The following is a 24058-nucleotide window of genomic DNA, read 5'->3' as shown; positions in this document are numbered from 1 at the left end:
GGTCCATAAAAGGAAGATTGCTGGAAAGAGCGCGTGCACGTCTAGAACGTGCTGACATGAGACGTCTGCTTTAGCCAATCAGAACAGTCAGACGCATTCACGTCGGCGCGGTTTATGAGAATAAAACCAGACACATTTAGCTGCTAGAAATTAGTCACATAACGTTTATATGTTCACTTTTGTAATAAATTACATTTGCTCAGCGTTCTACACCAATATATCTGTAATAAATTACATTTGCATGCTTTGTTTATTCTCCACAAATAAACAGGTAGCACATCATAATAATAATGTAGATTAGAGTGCTCTCATATCTACACTATTATTACTGTAGTAAATTAGCTCAAGGTTATTCTTCCCGCACCTTTCCCGCCGTTATAATGTTGAGTTATGATTCAGATTTCAAGGCGCGTGTACCTTCTGGAACATTATATAGCGGACTAGCTTAGCGGGAGAAAGATTCATTTGAACAGGGCTTCAAATGAATTGACTCTTTTGATCCGAACAAACGAATCGTTCAGCGATGCTATCAACATAAAATTTGAGCAGGGTAGCAAGATCAAAGTTCAAGACATTAGATTCATTAATATACACAGGCACCTTTCTTTATACAAAATAAACTTTATTGACTAATCCAACAGAAACTAACACCTAACACGAACACACATTCATACAAGCATAGGGGAGAGTAACAAACGTGAAGAGGTTGAGAAGATGTAATGATGGGAAAAACCTATGAGTCTGTAAGAACAAACCAAGCAACCAAACGTAATCAAATTCAATATAACCCTTCTATTGTCTCTTTAGGGTTAATTTAGTTCACACCAGTTTAGATGTTTAGATGTGTGATTAACCCTTTCTGTCTGGGTTTCTGCCTGCTTTCTTGGAGGTTTCTCAGTCTGAGGAAGTTGTAGAGGGTTGATGAAAGTTCAAAACAACGTGTTTCCAGAGCAGAGAGGGGGAGGGGGGTTGCCTGGAGTTGGGAGAGAGAGGGGGGAGCTTCCAGGCAGTGTGTTTGAAGAGAGGTTCCCGGTTGAGTTTGAACAGAGAGAGATTCCAAGAGCGAAGAGGAGAGAGGAGAGCGAAGAAGAGCAGGTGTTTAGCTTGGTTTTCAACTTTTATAGGGCAGGTTCGGATCCACCCTCCATGGAAAGTTGACCAATTAGAAGCTAACTTCCTGGAATATTAAATTTATGGGTCTTTGTCCGAGGCAGAATAATTTGCATAGGCAAATTTTATGTAAATCGGGACAAAAATGTTAAAGTCTCTTAAAACAATTATATGTTGAACTCATATTAAAATAAAATGTCAACAATCAATTTGTACAGCGAGTAAGCTTTTCAAAAAGTCCAAACTTGAACAGTATAAGAGGATGCTTAGCCTAGGTACAGTTAAACATTATATGCAAGGGTATTAAAACCAAAAATAATAATACAAGAGAAAGGGAAACTTTGCAAAACATATGATTAAACATAAAGAGTAAAGTTTATATGAAAACAGTGTTAAACAGCAAATAGTCCTTTGTAAGTCATTCCTGTGCTTAGAGCCGCATGGCACATTCCTTTGGGTCGTAAATACCTTGGAATCAGGTTTCGAGCCTTCTCTGGGCAAAGCTGGCTGGTTGTGAAATAAAATGCAAAATTTTATTATTTAAAATTATTTAAAAGTCATATTTTTTATTTATGTGTCTGGTCGGCCATATTCGTTACACTTTAATGCCAACCGTATAAATAATTATCGATAAGATGCTTATGATGAGCCGTTGTTTGTTTACCTTCAAGCTTTGCATGTGCCTGTGAAACAGCCCGTGGGCGCCAGCACACACACATACAGTATCATGTACATCTCGACATGCGAAAGTGTTTCTCAAACTCCTTTAACAGTGAAGACTGGTGATTGTGCAGCAGCTTGGTGAGTTAGGGCGCAGGCTCAGTCTCACACAAAATCCGCGCTAATGTTTGAAACACGTCCGATATGCCTCTGTTCACGCGCTGTCCCCACAAATCCAGTTTAAATGCAGCTTCTTTATCTGCCAACTTAAAGATAATTCATTCTTGTTCAGCCCGGTACTGATTAATCCACGCACCAGCACCCGCCTGGGGGTTGAAGACCACTGATCTAAACCACTACAATAATATGAAGACACACTATAAGCATGTATTCAGCAGTTTACTGTAAGAGACCTGGTGAACTGATGTATTTACTACACATGCATCTGAAAATAACCCTGATTACTCATTCACATGAAGCAATATATTGACTGAAGATCTTCTGTCAGAAAGGCTGTGTGGGAAGGAGAGTCAGCGCTCATGATTATTGATCAGGTGTTTCTCAGCTGACAGAATAAAAGTCCCCTAATGCTCCATCAGTGTGAATGTGACTGTCAGGCTTGTGAAAGAGACATTAAGAGAGTGGGTTTCTGTTTGTTTTAGTTTATTTACATCATCGTCCACAATATAATATACAAATGAAGATCAGGTCATGTTCTGTTGCTCTTTATGCAGTAAAGTTTGATCTACAAGCTGAAGTTGGTGACTGTCAGGGCTGTAGTACTCGAGTCCAGACTCAAGACGTTTCTTTCTATAGTCTAGGACTCGCTAATATTCAGACATGAACTTGGTCCAGCAATAGCCATTGGTTGAGCGTGTTTGTCTGGAAAACAGGTAACATCACTGTTAAATCCACTGTGAGTCTAGAATGGGCACTGACACTCTCGTGTGATACGCTTGTCTGCTAAAAAATCTAGTTTGAACCAGCCTAGGCTGGTTAAGCTAGTTTTAGCTGGATTTAGCTGGTCATTTTCCTGCCTAGGGCTGGACGAGAGTGTGAAGCTGCATTGAGTTTGTGCTGGCCATCCTCCAAGATAAGCAGCTTAGCATCTGTCTGTTGCTCTGTCCCGCCGGAGTGTTTTGGTCATTCAGAGGAGTTCACCAGCGTTTCTGTCTTTTTTTTCAATTGTTGTCTCTTGACAGATATGAGTAAGAGACAATATTATAGGATATCAAGATATTTTTATGGCGATAATTAATAAATATTGTCTGACATCACCTGATTAGACATTTCAGACCTCTGCAACATTTGAGTAAATGTCTTACAATCATACAACCAGCTGAAATCCTGCATTTAAGAGTCGATTATCTACAAAACACACTTATAATGTTTGAAATCAACTATAAAATCAGATTAAGATGATGGATTATTATGATGCACAAACTATTGCAGAATTAACAGCTGAGTGTAAAGAGGACGATCACTCATTGTCATTGATGATTTCAGCACACATCAACACTGTAAAAGGTGTGTATGATCTCTGACACTAGATGAACACTGCTCAGCTGGTTTACAGGTTTGCTATTCTCTTCATTCTCTGCTAAAGTGTGAATGTGAAAGTGAAATGTCCGATGTAACTTCACTTTAACTTTATAAATGTCCACAGATGTTTGTGATCTGCTGAAAATGATCTGTTGGTTTATTATCCTGCATTTATTCAGTGGATTCTTCAATAAGTAAAGCGTTTAAGAATGGGAATGTTTAATACCCTAATATGACCCTACAGTGTTACTTTACTCATCATTATTGATCATTACAAATAATTCTGAATCAGTGTTGTAGAATGTCCCTCACATGACAAAAACAATCAAACTATGTGGAGGATCATTGAATAGCAGCACTTAATACATGACTTTAAGATGATCAAGTGTGTCTTCTTCCTCCTCACAGCAGACTTTACAGCTTGATGTGGTGTATTATGAACAATGTCTTTGCTCTGTACACTTCTACAGATGATGTCGAGTCCTTGTTGAGTGTGTGAGTGTGTTTGCTGATGCGAGGGCTCGATCAATAAGGAGAGCTGATCAGGATGTGTGTGTTCATCACTGCTGTTGACATGAGCAGAAACAGCAGTCAGCATCTTCACAACACAAAGAGATGTGGGATTGTCCAACTGTGTGATGTGGACTATTGCTGTGTTTGTAGATTGTCTGGCTGTATGGTGACAGAGGAAGGCTGTGGTTTTCTGTCTTCAGCTCTGACTTCAAACCCCTCACACCTGAGAGAGCTGGATCTGAGCTACAATCATCCAGGAGATTCAGGAGTCAAGCTGCTCTCTGAACAACTGGAGGATCCAAACTACACACTGGACAAACTCAAGTATGTGGAGCAGCACTGGCCTTGTGCTTTTACACTGAATGGCTTTAAAAAGACACTAGAAAGCTCTTTTGTGATCAGCTTCAGTTTTCTGTGAGGGTTATGGGGTGAGGACAGACAGAAGATACAGCTTGTAGAGTATTACAGTCATGTCTATGAAGAGCAAATCATTGAGTGTGAAATGAATCTCCTCTGTAAATGTTGGAGTGTGTTGGCTCAGTTACAGTGACATTAAGCGGGACACACTGTACAGTTTCAGCATTTGAGCTGAGCAGAGAAACTTCTTCCTCCATTTCTGTTGAAGAATCCTACAATATCAGGTCAGGAATAGGGTTGGGGATTGAAGATGGATTCAGATTCTGGAATCAGACACTTGGAATAATGTTCAGACTCTTGTTCTAAAATCAACATCTGGATTCCTCTTCTCTGAGCACACATGTGTATTTTTCACTTGCTAATCTGTCAGGAACTTGGGCGCTGGCGAGCAGCTTTAATAATCTGAACATAGTTTAGAGATGGACTGCAACATGTGCTCAAAGGCTGCATGTGCTGAAGAACGATGGCAAAGCTAAGTGTGATCACTGTAATAAATGAATGTTGCAGCAGGGTGTCTCCATCAACATGAGCAGTATCTGCGCTCGCTTCACCAACAGCAGAGGAAAAGAACGCACTGTGTTACATTCATTGTGCATCCCGGCTCAACCAACAAGTGTTGTGTGTTTTAGCTCAAGAGTTTGGAGCGTGTAGCTGAGCAGCTCAGTGCTAGCTTTAGCTTAATAGCTGAGGGGAAAACTAAACAGCTCATTCTCTCCATCTGTGTGTGTTTACAGTCTGGATCATGGAGGACACACGAGGATTACAGCAGGACCATGCAAATGTAGGACTACACACACACACACATACACACACACACGAGGATTACAGCAGGACCACGCAAATGTAGGACTACACACACACACGCTCGCGCGCATACACACACACACACACACACAAACTCACTCTCACGCACACAAACACACACACACACACATGGACGCACGCGCACACACACACTCTCTCACACACTCTCACACACACAGGCACACACACACATACACACACCGTCTCTCTCTCACACACACACACACTTTCTCCCTCTCACACACACACGTACACACAGCTGTGGTTATAAATGTGTGTTCTTGTGTTCAGATGCCTGTTTCCTCACTCTGGATCCAAACACAGCAAACACTCAACTCATTCTGTCTGAGGAGAACAGAGAGGTGAAGAGTGTGAGAGAGAATCAGCCGTATCCTGATCATCCACACAGATTTGATTATCCTCAGGTGTTGTGCAGAGAGAGTGTGTGTGGACGCTGTTACTGGGAGATTGACTGCAATGGAGATGTTGGTGTGTGTATATCAGTGTCATATAAGAGCATCAGGAGGAAGGGAGATGGTGCTGAGTGTGTGTTTGGATGTAATGCTCAGTCCTGGAGTTTGTTCTGCTTTTCCTCCAGTTTCACAATTAGTCACAATCACACACACACTGCTCTCCCAGTGAAGGCGCTCAGCAGGAGAATAGGAGTGTTTGTGGATCACAGTGCAGGAACTCTGATCTTCTACAACATCTATAGAGACACAATGAGCCTCATCCACTCAGTCCAGACCACATTCACTGAGCCGCTCTGTGCTGGGTTTGGGCTTTATCCTGGATCATCAGTGAAACTGAGCTGAAGACTGACGAGAGATTTACCCAGAATCCTCTGCAGGAACAGTCAGCAGCAGCGTGTGTGTGTGTGTGTGTGTGTGTGTGTGTGTGTGTGTGTGTGCGGATGCGTAAGTCTGTGTGTCTGTGTGTGTGTGCATGCATCCATGTTCACTGCTGTGTGTGTGTGTATCTATTACTGTGTGCGCAGTTGTAATGGTTAAGTGCAACAGTCAAGTTCTAAGCAAAGAATAGAGTACATAAACTAAATAATTACAACAAGTATTATAAAAGTATACTACTCAGGAGTTCACTTGCCGTACAAATAAAAAATGTCATTGTGTAATTTTCAAGTAGTACACTTACAATTATACTAGTAGTTAATGCATAACGTATATCACATCTATTGAATCTGAGATTAGATTTTCTTTTAAGGGTTGTTTCTGTTTCTAAATTGTTAATACTCAGACCAAAAATATTATGATTATGAAAAAGATGTGCTTGGCAGGCTTTAAAATTAGACAAATTGACCAACATTACAAATAAAGTTAAAAACCTATATTATTATTTGTAGTTGTTACAAAGCCCCTGGGGTTGTAAAAAGACTCCAGGATAATGAAAAGTGTTTCAGTCTTTAAAAATTTGTGGACAAATAAATGTTACTTACTTAACTGTTTCTACTGTTCTTACTGTACATGATTAGTAATTTTTCCTTCAGATTTCCTTTTTTAACTCCTGTTAAAGAGGGTAATAATATAGAAACATTACATACTCTACCTTTAAATCCTTTGCAGATCAGCATGCTCCTAATGACCTTTTTATCTGGTCAGAGCCCTTCTAGCAGTTGCTGGGCCAGTGGATAGAAGTAAAGTTGGTTTTATTTTCGCACATTCAGACTTTCCCCTTAATAATATAATTTCAGAAAAGTATTCATTGCAAACTCTAAATAGAGAAATCATAATAGCAGCAAATGACTATTAAAGTACAACATTGTTCACAGTCAAATAAACAGTGTTATTGTTGTTTTCAAGTCACACTTGCATGCTAATTCCGATCGAATATTCAAAGTAATATGGTAAACAATATAGAGACTTCTAAATGAACGAAAGTGTGAATATAAAACCAACTTTACCTCTATGGCCAGTGGGGTGTCAGCACAGTATCGTGCATCTGCTCTGCATCTCTGGGACAGCTCTGTGTAATCCAAACGTAAACAATTCTGTTCCAGTCGTTGTAACCCTCGTCTTAAACCAAAAGTGTATTTATACAATCAAAAGTGATATTATTATCGTTTTTAACAACTTGAATACAAAAATATAACATTTAAAGAGGATTTCAGCGTGGTGGAGCCCTTTAGTTAACTTTGCAGTTATCATATAACACACGGCCACTAACTGCCGTTTTGATACAATGTCAGCAAACAGATACAATCTTCGCTACTAATTAACTCTTTAACTGCACGTTACCTCACTAAACTTGTAAACACACTTGAGTAACATGTTATCTTAACATTTCATCGATTTTGTGATAGGATTTACCCACCTAAAAGATGAGACGGCTGTGTTGTTGTTCAAAATCAAGGCGCTCTAGTAATGACACTCTTGGTTCACCGTTACCATAGCAACCCTGTAAACAAACCATCCCGGTCCCACCCACTCTCCACTCATGATATTTAAATACAGCTTTAGATGAATCATGAAGAAAATTAACAAAGAGAAGCAGATTTTATTATAAATACTTATAAGAAAAAACATACATATAAACGTGTGACTAACCATTCAGGGTGTCACTTTCCCCAAGAAAATAATTGCTCCAGTTATGATTTTTATTTTTTCACACTTAAGGACACTTTTTTAAACACTTTTGGTGTCAAATTTGTCTAAAAAAGTGGACAATAAACATATTTTGGGTGGCTCAATTGGCTACCCCACATGGGAGCCACATGTGTTTTTCTGTTGGATTGTCCTGCCCACACTTTCCCACAGTAAACCCACACTTACCCACATAGGGTCCACACTGTGCTCATATGTGATCAAGATATAAAACTATAATTTCTGGATGATTTTCTCTCAGCAGCAAGGCAGTTTTTGTCCTTCACACTATTTTGACCAAAATGAAAATGATTTATTGTAATTTTTATATACAAGCTAAATATAAAATTTAACTTATATTTACCCACGAAATACAAGTTAGGGCCACAAAGGGAAAATCCATTGGGCCCCGCTTGGGCTGACCTATATGTGGCCCACATGTGTTTTTCTGTGGGCAAGCCCACTGTGGGATTGCCCACAGAAAACCAACATTAGGGCCCCAAAGGGCAAAATCCATTGGGCCCCACATGGGCTGACCCATTGGGGCCCACATGGGTTTTTCTGTGGGCAAGCCCACTGTGGGCTTGCCCACAGAAAAACCCATGTGGGACCCAAAGGGAAAAATATTTTAGGGGCCTGCATGGGCTACCCCACATGGGGCCCACATGTGTTTTTCTGTGGGATTGTAGCGTGATGCGGCACTTAGTCAGTGTTACTGTATCATTCGGACATGGGGGCAGAGAGTTAAAGACTTCAGCCTGAGCGCACTGCCGCAGGCTCGGTTTGTCAGAAGTGGGATTCAAACCCACGCCTCCAGGGAAGACTGCGACCTGAACGCAGCGCCTTAGACCGCTCGGCCATCCTGACATGCAAACTTGGCAGGAGCTGTCTCCTGGGAGCCACACCGAAGTACCGTGACATGGAATCTGGTGCTTCACAGCTTGCCCAGCTCCGGCTGTCCAGCTCATTTGCGCTGCAGGCAGCTAAGCTGTGCTCGCCTCCTGGGGCTGCGCCTAGTTTCAATAGGCAACACTTGACAGCTGTCATTGCTTACGGCCACACCACCCTGAGGGGGCTATAGAGCAAACAAGTGAGTTGGCAGCAGTAAGGAGAGAAAGGCTCTCCCCATTTTGTTTGTCTACCTTTTTGTTTATTGACCTTGAGTGTTTTTGTTTGTTTGTTTTCTTTTTGTCTTTAAAAACCACCTAACAGCAGCATTTTGCTGACTGAAGGGTGGTTATGTAGTGTGTTTTATTTTTAATCATGGACAGATTCCCCGGCAACGACATGGAAATGGAGGGACTTGCAAGAAAGGATAAAGAAAATGGGCTGGATAATAGATGAAGAGTTAAAGAAAAGTGACTTGACAAGAGACAAAGAGATAAATAAAATGAAGAGCCCGGCCAACGAAGAGGTGAGAAAGGTAAGGATAAGCAAGAGGTACAAAGAAGAGTATGCACAAAGGAAGCAACAGTAACTGTAGAAGTAGAAAATGTAAAAGATGCAAGAAGATTTGATATAACCAAAGCAGTCACGGAGCTGATTGGAGAAGGAAGAATTCTGGCGGTGAGACCCAAACAAACAAAGGGAGTATGAAGTAACAATGGAGACTGAAGATGACACCGAAATTTTAATAGACAATGGATTGACAATTAAAGGAGTGAAATCTGAAGTACGGAGGTTACAAAACAGAGACTATGTTGTTTCGTTCAAGCATCTGCCTGTTTACCTAGCAGATGAAGAAATTTTAAGCAAGCTAGAGAGATGGGGAGTTTTCCCCATATCTAAAATTAAAAGAAGATTGTATCCTGGCACAAACATAGAAGATGGAACAAGGTTTGTAAAAAACAGATTTCCGGAAGAGATGGTCTCCTTACCTTACAGTACCAAAATCGAGACGGCACACCAATCAGGTAAAAACCTGTCGACTATGCATGAGCTCAGAAAATGTGATGAAGGAACGCCCAGAATTCAGGTGCTTCAAATGTGACGAAAGGGGACATTTCGCAAGGACCTGTACAGCTGTGTCGGGCCCGGATTGTAAATTGGCCCTAATACCTGCAGGGAGCTTGTCACGCTGAGTTGGCTTTGTCCGCTCGATTGACCAACGCGTACGCCTTGTTTTATCCTTGCAGGCCTAACTTCGCTGGTGAAAGCACTTGTGGGGTTTCTGTAGTGTAGTGGTCATCACGTTCGCCTAAAACATGAAAGGTCCTCGGTTCGAAACCGAGCAGAAACAGTGCTCTTCTTTGGCGAGAAAATAATAGCATCCACTGCCGCACCAGCAATGATCGTCGACAGGCACCCAATCAAAAAGGGTTATCTGCTTGATTTGCCTGAAGGTTTCCGTAGTGTAGTGGTTATCACGTTCGCCCCACACGCGAAAGGTCCCCAGTTCGAAACTGGGCAGAAACAACCTCTGGCTTTTATGACAATAGTCAAATCATGCTTCTGTTGAGTACTGACGTTCACTGAAAACATTCTTTCTGCAGAGCGGTGTGAGGCTAGAAGTTTAAATTCAACTCAGTGTTTACCTCCCCTCGCGGTGTCGCAAACTTGCGTAGAATCTGATTTCTATTAGCTTTGTGTTGTGCATGAGCAGGTGGCCAGTGCGTTTGCTGGTCCTTCACGGTGCAGACCCTACAAGACAGCTCTATAAAAAAAGACTATAAATACTTGAAGCAGCACGGGCCTATTGGTTTCCATAGTGTAGTGTTTATCATGTTAGCATTACACGCTAAAGGTCTCCTGTTCGAAACTGGGCGGAAGCATACAATTAGCGGACACTTTTGTCCAAAGCGACATACAATAGTGGAGGTATTCAACAAGACGAGGCAATGCATACGAAAAAGGGCTATTTATCCCAAGTAATTTGTTTGTGCTCAGAGAATTTAGTGCTGGAGTAGGAGTTTCGTTTTCTTTAGAGAGAGGGATATTCACCGGGGTTCGGGTGTACTCTGAAGAGATGGGTGTTAGCTGTCGTTTGAAGGACACCAGTGTATCCGTAATCCGAGTGGGAATGGGAAGGTGATTCCACCAGCGTAGAACATTGAATGAAAACATTGTGGAAAGTGACTTTCCGTCTCTCTGCGCTGGCACCACAAGACAGTGCTCTCACCCTAACCGGAGGCTCCTGTGGTTATCACGATGGCTTTACAAGCGAAGGGTCTCCTGTTAGAAACTGGGCGGAAACATTCAGATTTGCTTTTACGCACATTCTCAATTGGCTCTCTGCTCACTGGATGATCCACGATACAAGGGCATGGATCTGTCAAATGTCATGACTTGACGTTGTACGAGGATTTGACAAAAAATGCCCTGCAAACCTTAAAAAGCAACACCATCCCAGGACAATTCTTTTGATCCCCTTTCAGTGCACTTGCATTAAAGCCCGCGTGATGCAGCACTTTGTCAGTGTTACTGTATCATTCGGACATGGGGGCAGAGAGTTAAAGACTTCAGCCTGAGCGCACTGCCGCAGGCTCGGTTTGTCAGAAGTGGGATTCAAACTGAAGGGATAGTTTACAGTTTAACCCAAAGAATAACCAGTCTGGTAGATGAAGAAGAGCCGGAGTCAGAGATTTAAATAAATAAATCAAGTTTACTGAAGATAGTTTGCAGTTTCATCCGCAGAAGCCAGCTTTGCCGCTCTGCTTACAATTACCAATCAATAACAACTATACTCTCACATAACGTCATTAACTGCGTCATACATATAGGTGTTCTAACATAATTTGATTAAAACACAGATAGACTAGGAACATTTCCACGTGAGGTTCGTGCATACAATTCTGAACAATATCTAAACATAAACGTCAGACATCCTTTAGACTGATTAGAGCTGACTCCAGACCTGTGAAATGGATCAACAATCAAATAGAACACACACACATAAAGTATAATCTGTTTCTTATCCAAGGCTGAGTGTATTTTTAGCCGTCTTTATCAAAACTGGTTAAAAACCGGTATAATCTACATTCAGACAGTTATATTCTTACCACACAAAGTCTATCTTGAATAAAAAGTAGAATCACTTTAAAAGAATTAACCGTAAAAAATAGCAAAATCACTTTAGACAATATTAACTCGTAGAAATAACAATAGAAACAGCTGCTTCCAGTCCTCAGCCCTCAGTTCCTCTCAAGGTCTTCATGACCTCTGACCTAGTTTGGGTGCTTCTGAAAATAGGTATAAAGAGACAGGCAAATGCACTGAACATTCTTATATTAAGCAATGTGTTAACTTATTAATTAAAATCGATTCACAGTTAAATACTGAGAAACAGGATGATGAAAAGGATAAACGTTGGTCCATGATGAGACGGATTGGAAAGCAGAAATTTGAATCCTTCAGTCGCCCCTTTTGACCAGAATGGAGTCCAAACTCCACTTCCGGTCAACCAGTGAGGTCACTAAGGAGAGTGAAAGTGATGACTCGTGCTCCCTTAATAAGAAAACAGAGTTTCTTCGCCCCTTCTTAGACAAGCTGGAACCTAAAAATTCCAGTCCCCAAGCTAAGGGCTCTTCCACTCTCCACCCACAAAATGAGTTCACGTTTCTCATCATCTGTGGGATTAAGGGTCCTGCAAGCTGAAGTGAAAACATACAAAAAAAAAACAACAACAGCGGACCAAAGTCCAGAATGTGAACACAAATGTGCAAGCCCTAAAAGTCCTCCAGAAGTAAACAACTCATAATTTCCATCGATACTTCCTCTGATGCATCTACAGCTTGCTCCAACTCTAAATCCAAACATACAGGCCAATTCTAAGGCTCAGAGATTCTCTGATCAGACACAAAAGGTCATCCATTCGACCTAAGCCACTCAGGATTCAAATTCATGACCTGCAAAACATCTTTATCTTCACCAGTTTTAAAACATTCATCAGCGTGTTCTGTAACTTCAAATTAGAATAATGAAACATTTTTACATTAACACGCATTAAACATGCCAACAGCACAATAGTCCAATTCAGCACCATTACCATGTTTAATCATCACCTTGCTGAACTCCATGTCAGTCACGTCCACTTAAAATATCTTTTCATTCAAATAATGATGTGATTGTAGTGATGCAACGCATTCCTCTGTATCATTGATAGGAAGTGTACAAGCACCCTTGTCCTGGCCATAAATGAGCCAAAATCACCTTCACAGTTAACAAACTAATATCAAATCCACTCTCTGGAAGCCGGGCTAAATGAATAAACACTGTTACTGCACTCCTGACATTGAGCCAGACCCTCAGTCACCTCAAAGAGACTAGATATAGATATAACCTGTTACCTAGAGACCAAGAAAGATGGAATGGTTTTTACAAACTATTATTCCAATTCATTAACATGCAATAAGAGGGATTATGAATCCATTTCTTTTGTTCCCACATTATAGGGGTTTAACAAAATTTTAGTCTAATTCAACAAAGATTAAACATAAGTCTGTCAAACTCAAGCATCTTTTAACAGAAATAAGACTAAACCTTATAATTATCTTCTCAACTTGTCATTTGTACCATATTACTTTCCTGACTAAACCATTCAACATAATCAGAAGCAGACACCTTGTATAAAATTCATTCAATTCTTACTGTCTGGTCAATGAGAAATGCTCACAGGTTAGCTATTTGCTCAAACTTTTGATTATTTGAAAATCTTTCATACATGTCATTTGACAGTGAAACCTGTTTGAAAGCATTACCAATTGAACAAGAGCAGACTGATTTAACAATTCTATTCCCACATATAATCAAGACTCTTGCTTGGATATGGACTACTAAATTTTCATTTAAAGACAGTCTAAGTTTCTGTACAACTTGTCAGTATTCAAAATAATAATATTGACTTGAGTTGACTTGACTGCTTCAAAATGCTGTTAAAGTTCACGCTGCATTTCTGTTTATTAAAATGTTCATTTTCGCTGCAGCAGTATAAATACTTCTTTCTGAATTCTTACATCAGCTATTTAACCATCAGATTCAAACACTTTCATTCAACTTTATCTCTCTGTTCTACACAACATCCAAACAATTATGTTCCTCTGCACTTGAGGACACACACACACATAGACAGAGAGTGTTTTACTGCAGCATTTGCCTTTAACACAAATGACTTCAACTCAATTCTCTGTGTATTTTTCCTATGCTAGAGTGAGGATGCTTTCTGGACTATTGTGGTTAGTGACTTAGCCAATGTCACTGTTTAAATGCCATCAAGTCTAAAATATTTACCTAAAACATTCAGATAGAAAAGAGTTAACTGTAATTAACCTTTCCATTCTCAGTAAATTTAGACATGTGTTTGTAACCTAATATGCATGGCAGTCTTTAATTTCACAGCTATAAGCTAATAAAATTATTATTATTATTATTCCAGAGAGTAATCTGAACCAGGAAAAGAGGTAATTATTAACCATTGCAAACAAAGCAGGATAACCCATCCATTTAAAGCTCATCTCATGGTCTGCATCATCTTTTCCTCAGATTAACTCAGCATTATAGACTTCTGCAATGTCTGGCATTTCGCTTATACAATCTGTAATAATATAACACTCATTTCAGAGGTTAGTGACAATATTCATACAACAGGGACGAATCATTCCCTCAGGACAATAAGCATTATTGTACCATAGATATGAATATTGTGACAGCTCATAACTAAGTTTGCTTTAGGTGTTGAACTCGCACAAACTTATTCCTAAAACTCTTTGTCCAGTTTCAACTAGATTTACATGATCTTTTATCAGGTTTCAAAGTTGTTGCTAAGCAAGTCGATAACAGAAACAAAACATAACTCATGGCTTCACTCAAACAGTCTCTGTCTCTCTGTTTCATGCACATAAATTTTCAATAGTCTTAGACTATAACATTAAAATGATTACAATTCAGAATCTTTAATCATTCAGCAACGTTCCAAATGTCAAAAGTTTGATCTCTTAAAAACTCAGTTGGAATTATTTAAAGACTAAGAGAATTTCTTGTAATTATTTTACCTTAACTGCTTAATTCCATTCAGCTGTGTTATCCAAACCATCTCACAGCCAGTCTTTATCTTTAGCCAACACCATCTCGAAAATGTCCTTTGCCATGAATAAGGACCTGCATCAGTAAAATACTATGAAATATCAGACACATCAGTTAAAAATCATCTCAGCTTCACATTCAGGAATTCAGCATTCTTAAAATTCAGACATATAAAATATCCAGTGCTGTTAAAGCAGCCAACCACATTGATATTGGTAAAATTTTAAGAAACTTTACTGTCTCCAATGGTTCTTGAAAGCCCATTGCCATTATCTTTTTACCAATCATCTCCTTCAGGGTATCATACCCTGGCATAGTCCGTTGATGCTTGTCACAAGGACTGACATGTCCTCAATAAAGGCAGGATTCCCGTGGTCAGATCTGGACGGGGCCACTGAGGCAGATTACTGTAACTTCAAACAGTTCCCCTCTAAGGATGCTTTAGGCCGATAGAGCATCACCCCAGTCCAGCACCATCTTTCACATTAAACATCCCCCTTTTCGGGTAGATGCCCCGGGGTTTACGAGGGGTCCCATGCCTTAGGTTGTTTTCCGCTTTGGCCGAGGGAAAATCTTACCCGTCTTAGGGAACCCCCCTTCGTGCCCACCGGTCAACTGCCACTCACACTGCAAGCTCCTGTGCAGGCTTCCTCCATGATTCAGAATTTTCTACTTGGGAAAGTGCAGTCAAGAGCCATGAAAGCCATTGAGACTACCTACTAAAATTTAAACATTGAGACAGGTTAATCAAACACTTAAATCAACTGATTATCAAGCTTAGATTATTCAGGGAGTTTAGATATCACCCTGATTCATTCAGTGTCAGGTTCTGCTACCTCAGTATAGCCATCAGGCCCTGTATGTGATGGTGGAGACTAAAGATAAGACAAAAGTTACAAACAGTAATAAACCACTGAAGACAAGACAAGAAATTTCCAAACAGTAATACCAACTGTTCAAATTAATTATCTCTATAGCTTAGCAGGTATATTAGTGTTTTTCAAGATGCTTTAACAAAAGCATTTTCATTCATTCATTTTTCTGTTCACTTAGTCCCTTTATTAATCCGGGGTCGCCACAGCGGAATGAACTGCCAACCTATCCAGCACGTTTTTATGCAGCTGGTGCCTTTTCCAGCCGCAACCCATCACTGGGAAAACAAACAAAAAACATTTTGCAATCTCTTATTTGTTAACCTTGATTTTTAATTACTAATACCTCTATTAGTGTATACAAATTGAAATGTAGAATTTCTGTATTCATTCAAGCATTTCCTTTGCATCTGTGTTTTGTGATTTCCAACTGAGCACTGTGCTTATCAATTGTTATGGAACAGGCAGATAGCAGCTCTAAGCTGACATCTAATGAGAGAGAAAGAGAGTTTTGAGCAATCCAGAATGAAAATGCATGTTTACTAAATTTAAACATACATTAAACATAACATTAACTTCAAAAACATAATTTCATTGTAATATCTATCATAAAACAGAGTTGACATGCATTTTCAAAGTAATGCTGTTACAGTCAACAATAGTTTTAGATCTTTCAGGGGTTAACTGCATCCATCAAAGTATTATTTGAAACCCCCATTTTTATGTTACTTATATATTATTAAAAATATATATATCCAACCATAAAGCTGCTTGTTTGCACAGACTTACATGGCACATTTTTATTCAGACATATCTCGGTTACTTTTACAGCCAAAACTCAGTCAAAAGTCATGGTGAGGGCTAAACCAAGATAGCAGTGCAGTCACACAGAATCTTATCTTCTGAGACAAAACATAAGCTATTCTTTATTCCCATAATGTTACTGTCAGTTTCTGTGCTTAGTTTTTGCTACTAGCCCTTCAATATTTAGATTTTAGCTTTTCAATGACAATTAAATGCCAAAGGAATACTTTTTTTTTCTTAAAATCAGTTCTAAAATAATTTTATACCTGAGAGCTTAGCTGAGCCATTTACTGCATTCTGCTCTCACCTATTTCTTTTTATATCTGAGTTCAACACCAAAAGCAAGAAGAAATTGAGAGGGCAATCTTACCAACAGCGCTTGGCTTCTGCTTGATGAATCTGCAAACCATCCCAAGATGTGCAAACTGTCCAGACCGGTCCAATCCAGTTAGGGTCATAATTTTCTCGGGATTGCTCCTGGTGCATCATTGATCAATCGACCTCACCCTGATATTTCTAGGTCTCTTGTCTGACTTTTGTGGCCACAACTATCTAATGGATCCCTATTATAATGTTATATGTTATTTTTATTCAATTATTTCTTTCCTTAATAATCTGACCTACACTATTCTTATGGCATGCCTTTTTGTCTGTGATGTAGTTAGATAGCAGTGGTGGAACTAATTACAATCTCGGGTTAATTTAGTCCACTACTAAATAAAAACCAGTCCAAGTTTTATCCCCGAGAATGTCTTAAAACACACCCATCAACTGAGTATTTTAACTCAGGGTGAAGGACGAGGTACACCTCTCAACTACTGTTACACTTATAACTTATCACTATAGGTGTACCGCAAAAATGCACCAGCTCGCTAAGGGATTCCAAAATCTACAAATTTACAAATTACAAATCTACCACAATCTACAGGATTACAAATCTACCACAAATTTCTGTGAATCCACCGGCGCCTTTCATTCACGTCTAAATGAGAAACCATCACTTTCATTTACGTCTAAATAAGAAACCAACAGCGTTCCGTTACTACCCACTACTTCACAGACAATCCCTAGTCTATAATTTTTAAATCTTCCTACCTTCATTTTGTTGATTGATCAATGGTGTTACCAGTAAACAAGTGCCCGCATCCTCCACCAAAACTCTAGGGATAGTTTACAGTTTAACCCAAAGAATGACCAGTCTGGTAGATGAAGAAGAGCCGGAGTCAGAGATTTAAATAAATAAATCAAGTTTACTGAAGATAGTTTGCAGTTTCATTCGCAGAAGTCAGCTTCAACACTCGCAATGAGTTCCTAGGCCGCTCTGCTTACAATCACCAATCAATAACAATTATACTCTCACATAACGTCATTAATTGTGTCATACATATTTGGTGTTCTAACCTGATAGGTTAAAACACAGATAAACTAGGAACATTTCTACGTGGGGTTTGTGCGTACAATTCTGAACAATATCTAAACATAAACGTCAGACATCCTTTAGACTGATTAGAGCTGACTCCAGACCTGTGAAATGGATCAACAATCAAATAGAACACACACACAGTATAATCTGTTTCTTATCCAAGGCTGACTGTACTGTTGGCCGTCTTTATCGAAACTGGTTAAAAACTGGTATAATCTACATTCAGGCAGTTATATTCTTACTACACAAGGTCTATCTTGAATAAAAAGTAGAATCACTTTAAAAGATTTAACCGTAAAAATAGCAAAATCACTTTAGACATTTTAGACAGTATTAACTCCTAGAAATAACAATAGAAACAGTTGTTTCCAATCCTCACGCTGTTGTCTTTCTCCTCCTACCAGCACAACGCTTTTCCCAAGAAACAATGGAAATGCAAACAATTGATGACTGCTGCAATTTTAAAAAGTGAGAGGACGTAGTCGGCAGGATTTGAACCTGCGCGGGGAGACCCCAATGGATTTCAAGTCCATCGCCTTAACCACTCGGCCACGACTACAAGACTGTCTGAACTGCCATGTCTTCATGACTAGTACACGTATTGTGCATCCAGATGAAACTTTCATCAAGTGATAGCTCAACAGCAAAAGTCTGATGCTCTACCGACTGAGCTATCCGGGCTCTACAACAGTAACTTACAAGTAGGCAAGGTTTACGTTGTGGTCGGCGCAGACCTTTACAGAACTCTAAAGTTTACCGTGAGATGGGGTTTTCAGCTTATGGTTGGTGTGGATGTTGCTAAAACACGACAGGTTACTTTAAGGTTGGGTTTATGGATGTTGTAGGTGTAGACATCAGTACAACACAATAGTTTGGACTCCATGTCATGTAGGAGACATTAAATAGATCAATGATAACTGCAGAAGGTCTTTCTGCTGTTGTGGCAATGAATGGACACTCAACAATTGAAAAGATTCCTTCCATGCCTTAGAAGCATGACTTGATCAGTACTTATCTACACAGCATGCTGGCATAAAAGATCCTGTTTCTCATATCGAATCCCTAGTCTTCCACACTTTAGGAAACGTAAACATTCAGGACGTGCCATTAGCACAGCCTGCACTAAAAGGTGGCTGTATCACACCTGCCATGACCCGGATTCGAACTGGGGTTGCTGCGGCCACAACGCACAGTACTAACCACTATACGATCACGGCGAGCTACGGAACAGCCATTGTGATCCTTGTGTGGTATGCTCCTCCGTGTGATATGCCCCTTTCTGTTCAGTGAGAACGCTGTTATTTTTCTCCTTCTACCAGAACAACGCTTTTCCCAAGAAACAATGGAAATGCAAACAATTGATGACTGCTGCAATTTAAAAAAGGGAGAGCACATAGTCGTCAGGATTCGAACCTGCGTGGGGAAACCCCAATGGATTTCTGGTCCATCACCTTAACCACTCGGCCGCGACTACAAGACTGCCTAAACTGCCATGTCTTCATGCCTTGTACACGTATTGTGCATCCAGATGAAACTTTCGTCAACCGATAGCTCAACGGCAAAAGCTGTGGCTCCACAAAATGAGCCTTACACGCCCGAACAGGGACTTGAACCCTGGACCCTCAGATTAAAAGTCTGATGCTCTAACGACTTGGCTATCTGGGCTCTACAACAGTAGTATACAAGTAGGCAAGGTTTAGGGTTGTGGTCAGCGCACACCTTTACAGAACTCTAAAGTTTACCGTGAGATGGGGTTTTAAGCTTATGGTTGGTGTGGAGGTTGCTAAAACACGACAGGTTACTTTGAGGTTGGGTTTATGGTTGTTGTAGGTGTAGACATAAGTACAACACAATAGTTTGGACTTCATGTCATGTAGGAGACATTAAATAGATCAATGATAACTGCAGAAGGTCTTTCTGCTGTTGTGGCAATGAATGGACACTCAACAATTGAAAAGATTCCTTCCATGCCTTAGAAGCGTGACTTGATCAGTACTTATCTACACAGCGTGCTGGCATCAAAGATCCTGTTTCTCATATCGAATCCCTAGTCTTCCACACTTTAGGAAACGTAAACATTCAGGACGTGCCATTAGCACAGCCTGCACTAAAAGGTGGCCGTAGATTACGGATGGCAACACAGAGTGCAACGCCAATGTCACCTTGAAAAACCTGCCATGACCAAGATTTGAACCGGGGTTGCTGCAGCCACAATGCAGAGTACTAACCACACAGCAAATTCATTGGTGTTAAATTTCAAGTGTTGTGGTAATTCAGAGTAAAGTGTTAAAATTCTAGTGTTAGATAAAGGTAAAATAACCCTCTCGGCGTTAGAAGCTGATTTGCCTCCTTGTCACACAGAGTAACATGTATCTACCTTTGTAGAAAACCCTTGTATTTGAGAAACTAATCAGAGTGTCTGAAATCTCACCACACCCTCATTCACCTGGCCCTTAAATTGGTCAATTAGTTTAGTCCACTAGACAGAGGGAATGACCACAAATAAGTGAATTCAGACACCTGCTGTTGAACACCTGCTGTTAACAAGCACAATCACTGAAGGAATAAGAAATTGAAGGAAGAAATAAAACTACAGACACAGCCTCACACCAAACCAGCTGAATTAAAACAGAGGATTAAACAACTCAATTAAATAATAGCATAAGCAGCTTCACTGATTACAGTTTGACTTCATTTCTGTAAGAATATTTGACAATGAACAGAGGTTTATATTTTTTTAATTAAAAATATTTCATTTGACCTCACCATCATAGAGATCAGAGGCTGCTCATTTGAGCTCTTGAAGCTTTACTCTTATATCCTAATGTTTCTTTGACTGCTATAGCTGTGTTTTTTGTAACTCATTAGTTATAGCAAGAAAGGTCACCAGAAACTATACTGTTTATGCTTAATTGTTATAGATATAATTTCAGGTGTTTATAAGTTGATTCATAAAGATATCCAAATATAGGTGTATTAAAACTGCATGGGACAATACTTCTGGCAGTCTGCAGCTCTTCATAGAAGGTTCAACAAACAATTAGGATTCAATTAATAATTAGAGTGTCATGCACTAAACATTCAAGCTCCAGCTTGCTCTTTATGACACACAGACATCAAGAATCAGGATGTGAACCTCAACCGTGGTTACTAAAAAACAAAAGCTGCATAGTTCATGCCGCAATGCATGCTGGGTGCCAGCATAGTACAAAGCTCCCAGCATGCATTGCTGCATGAATAAATAATGCAGCTTTATGTTCTTACAATCTCTTTCTTTTCCTTTATTTTGTGTTGTTTTTGGGAGGTGATATTTCAGTAGAGTTTTTTTTACTTGATTTTTTATTTTTTTGTTTGTCACCATCATTGAGATTCAAAGACTAAATGTTGATGTCTGTGTGTTTTTAAGTTCTGCCATAGATCAAACATTCTCATTGTAAATATTGGTTTTATTTTATATTATTGGAGCTTCAGTGATTCCATATATGTATATTATTTGTTTCTCACACATAACTCATATGATATTGAATTAGAAAACAAGCAGGAAAGGATGGTTATGTTAACATCAATAATCTCTTTAGACTGATACTTTAATTTTCTTTAGGCTTTCCATGCTATATGTATAAATAGTGTAATTAACACTAACAATAACAGCCCAAATAAAATACATTTATAGTAAGAAGTTGAAGAGCTTGACTAAAGCAGACTCTGTCCTCCATCATGGTGACTTCAAATGAACAGAAATTTTATTAAGAGCTTTTGTTCACATGACAGAAATCAAATCAAAGGTCAGTAATAGGTGAAGCTCCATGATAAGTTGTTTAATGTGATGAGTTTTTTTTAAAGATGTTGAAAAATAACATTTTTTATTGTGTAATTTGTTTTATTTTTATTGATTATTATTTTATTTAGAGTTTTTTTTTTTTTCTCAGTTGATTTCATCTTTGGTTTTGGCTTGTGTTTTTCTGTCCTTCAGTGATTCTGCTTGTTAACAGTTGTTCATCAACAATTCTCAATCCTCCTTTAATTAGACACTTAATTGTCTCATTAACTTCATCACTGTCTGAGTGTTCAGCCCTCTGTAGTGAGGACACTAGTTAGGATTTTGCTGTGGAATTTAAGGCTTACGTGTGTTCGAATGAAAAATACAGATTATGGGATTTATTTTTAACAGAAATATTCTGGAAACTGAATTTACGAATGAAAAATGTTGAAAACAGCAGATTACTGGCAACCACTGCTGCCAGTATTTTGACATACATTTAACAGATATTTTACACAATAAGAGTTTGCTAATTAACACTCTGAGTGTTAAAAATTTTAACACTTTCAAAAATGTTATTTTAACACTTATAGTGGTTCCCATATAAACACTGAGGGAGTGTTAATTTTAACTCTAAGGTAGTTAAATCTACCAAATCTAAAATTTGCAGTGTGAGATCGATAAAAAATACAGACTGTTGAATGTGCTTTTAACATAAATATTCTGTAAACTGAATTTATGAATGTTAAAAACAGCAGATTACTGGCAACCACAGCTGCTGGTATTTTTACGTAAAATCTAAAAAAGAAAGAAAAACAGCAAAACAGTTTTTGTGTCACCATTGTGGAGGATAATAGCGTCTCTGTTCAAGTCCAAGATGAACTGAGAGTATTTGATGTTATGCTGCATCTTCTTTTCTTTAAAGGTAACTGTGTAGTTACTAATGCAGTCAAAATCTGTTTGCTAATTGCAATCACGCATAAAAACATTATTGCATCTAAAGACTTTACATTTTTTTCTACTAAGCTATGATTTTGTAAACTGAACATTTTATTAGTTCATGAAATATGATTATTTTTTGTAAATTTATACAGTTATATAAAACTTCCATGTTTTTCACAGAAAGATTCTGGCAACCACAGCTGCTGATATTTTTTTGGAAATTTAACAGATATTTTACACAATAAGAGTTTGCTAATTAACACTCTCTTGGTGTTGACAATGTTAACACTTTCAAAAGTGTTATTTTTAACACTTATAGTGGTTCCCATATAAACTCTGAGGGAGTGTTAATTTTAACTCTAAGGTAGTTAAATCTACTATCTAAAATTTGCTGTGCACTATACCAGGGGTGGCCAACCCTGTTCCTGGAGAGCCACCTTCCTGCAGATTTCAGTTGCAACCCATATCAAACACACCTGCCTGTAATTATCACATGGTCTTCAGGTCCTAATTAATTGGTTCAGGTGTTTTTGATATGGGTAGCAACTGAGATCTGCAGGAATGTGGCTCTCCAGGAACAGGGTTGGCCACCCCTGCACTATACAATCACGGCGAGCTACGGAACAGCCGTTGTGACCCTTGTGTGGTATGCTCCTCCGTGTGATATGCCCCTGTTCAGTGAGAACGCTGTTATTTTTCTCCTCCTACCAGAACAACGCTTTTCCCAAGAAACAATGGAAATGCAAACAATTGATGACTGCTGCAATTTTAAAAATGGAGAGCACATAGTCGGCAGGATTCGAACCTGCGCGGGGAAACCCCAATGGATTTACATTTACATTTAGTCATTTAGCAGACGCTTTTATCCAAAGCGACTTACAAATGAGGACAAGGAAGCAATTTACACAACCAAGAGCAACAATGAATAAGTGCTATAGGCAAGTTTCAGGTCTGTAAAGTCTGAGAAAGGAAGTATTAGTAGTATTAGTTTTTTTTTTGTTTTTTTTTTTGGTACAGTTAGTGTGATATTCAGAGAGGCAATTGCAGATTAGGAAGTGTAGTGGAGACTAAATAGTTGGGTTTTTAGTCGTTTCTTGAAAGTAGCGAGTGACTCTGCTGTTCTGATGCAGTTAGGGAGTTCATTCCACCAACTGGGCAGATTGAGCGTGAGCGTTCACGAAAGTGATTTCTTCCCTCTTTGGGATGGAACCACGAGGCGACATTCATTCACAGAACGCAAGTTTCTGGAGGGCACATAGATCTGCAGAAGCGAGAGCAGATAAGAAGGAGCAAGGCCAGAAGTCACTTTGTAGGCAAACATCAGAGCTTTGAATTTGATGCGAGCAGCAACTGGCAGCCAGTGCAAACGGACTAGCAGCGGAGTGACATGTGCTCGTTTAGGTTCATTGAAAACCACTCATGCTGCTGCATTCTGGAGCAGTTGAAGAGGCTTGATAGAGTTAGCTGGAAGCCCAGCTAGTAGAGAGTTGCAATAGTCCAGTCTGGAGAGAACAAGAGCTTGAACAAGGAGTTGAGCTGCATGTTCAGATAAGACGGGTCGGATTTTTCTGATGTTATAGAGAGCGAATCTGCACGA

At 39.4% G+C, this 24058-nt stretch overlaps 2 protein-coding genes and 5 non-coding genes across 7 annotated transcripts in view; 4 read left to right on the top strand and 3 right to left on the bottom strand.

The window, feature by feature from the left end:
• The window catches only part of LOC137491248 (uncharacterized), a 697259-nt gene that overhangs the window by 251756 nt on the left and 421445 nt on the right, over positions 1-24058 (top strand). The window lies entirely within an intron of this gene.
• LOC108182277 (uncharacterized) overlaps positions 1-24058 on the top strand; it is a 257835-nt gene that overhangs the window by 228385 nt on the left and 5392 nt on the right. The window contains exons 9-10 of the mRNA XM_073946789.1: positions 3976-4149; positions 4977-5023. Coding sequence (XP_073802890.1) covers positions 3976-4149; positions 4977-5023 — 221 coding nt within the window. The remainder of the gene's footprint in view (positions 1-3975; positions 4150-4976; positions 5024-24058) is intronic.
• trnal-cag (transfer RNA leucine (anticodon CAG)) lies at positions 8428-8510 on the bottom strand. Its single transcript has one exon. It is a non-coding gene; the product is annotated as a tRNA-Leu (tRNA).
• Positions 9810-9882, top strand: trnaf-aaa (transfer RNA phenylalanine (anticodon AAA)). Its single transcript has one exon. It is a non-coding gene; the product is annotated as a tRNA-Phe (tRNA).
• trnav-cac (transfer RNA valine (anticodon CAC)) lies at positions 9986-10058 on the top strand. The gene has a single exon. It is a non-coding gene; the product is annotated as a tRNA-Val (tRNA).
• Positions 18237-18318, bottom strand: trnas-uga (transfer RNA serine (anticodon UGA)). Its single transcript has one exon. It is a non-coding gene; the product is annotated as a tRNA-Ser (tRNA).
• Positions 19152-19233, bottom strand: trnas-aga (transfer RNA serine (anticodon AGA)). Its single transcript has one exon. It is a non-coding gene; the product is annotated as a tRNA-Ser (tRNA).

Source organism: Danio rerio, chromosome 4 (genome assembly GCF_049306965.1).
Source record: "Danio rerio strain Tuebingen ecotype United States chromosome 4, GRCz12tu, whole genome shotgun sequence".
Taxonomy (NCBI): Eukaryota; Metazoa; Chordata; class Actinopteri; order Cypriniformes; family Danionidae; genus Danio; species Danio rerio.
This window is presented reverse-complemented; position numbering and strand designations above follow the sequence as displayed.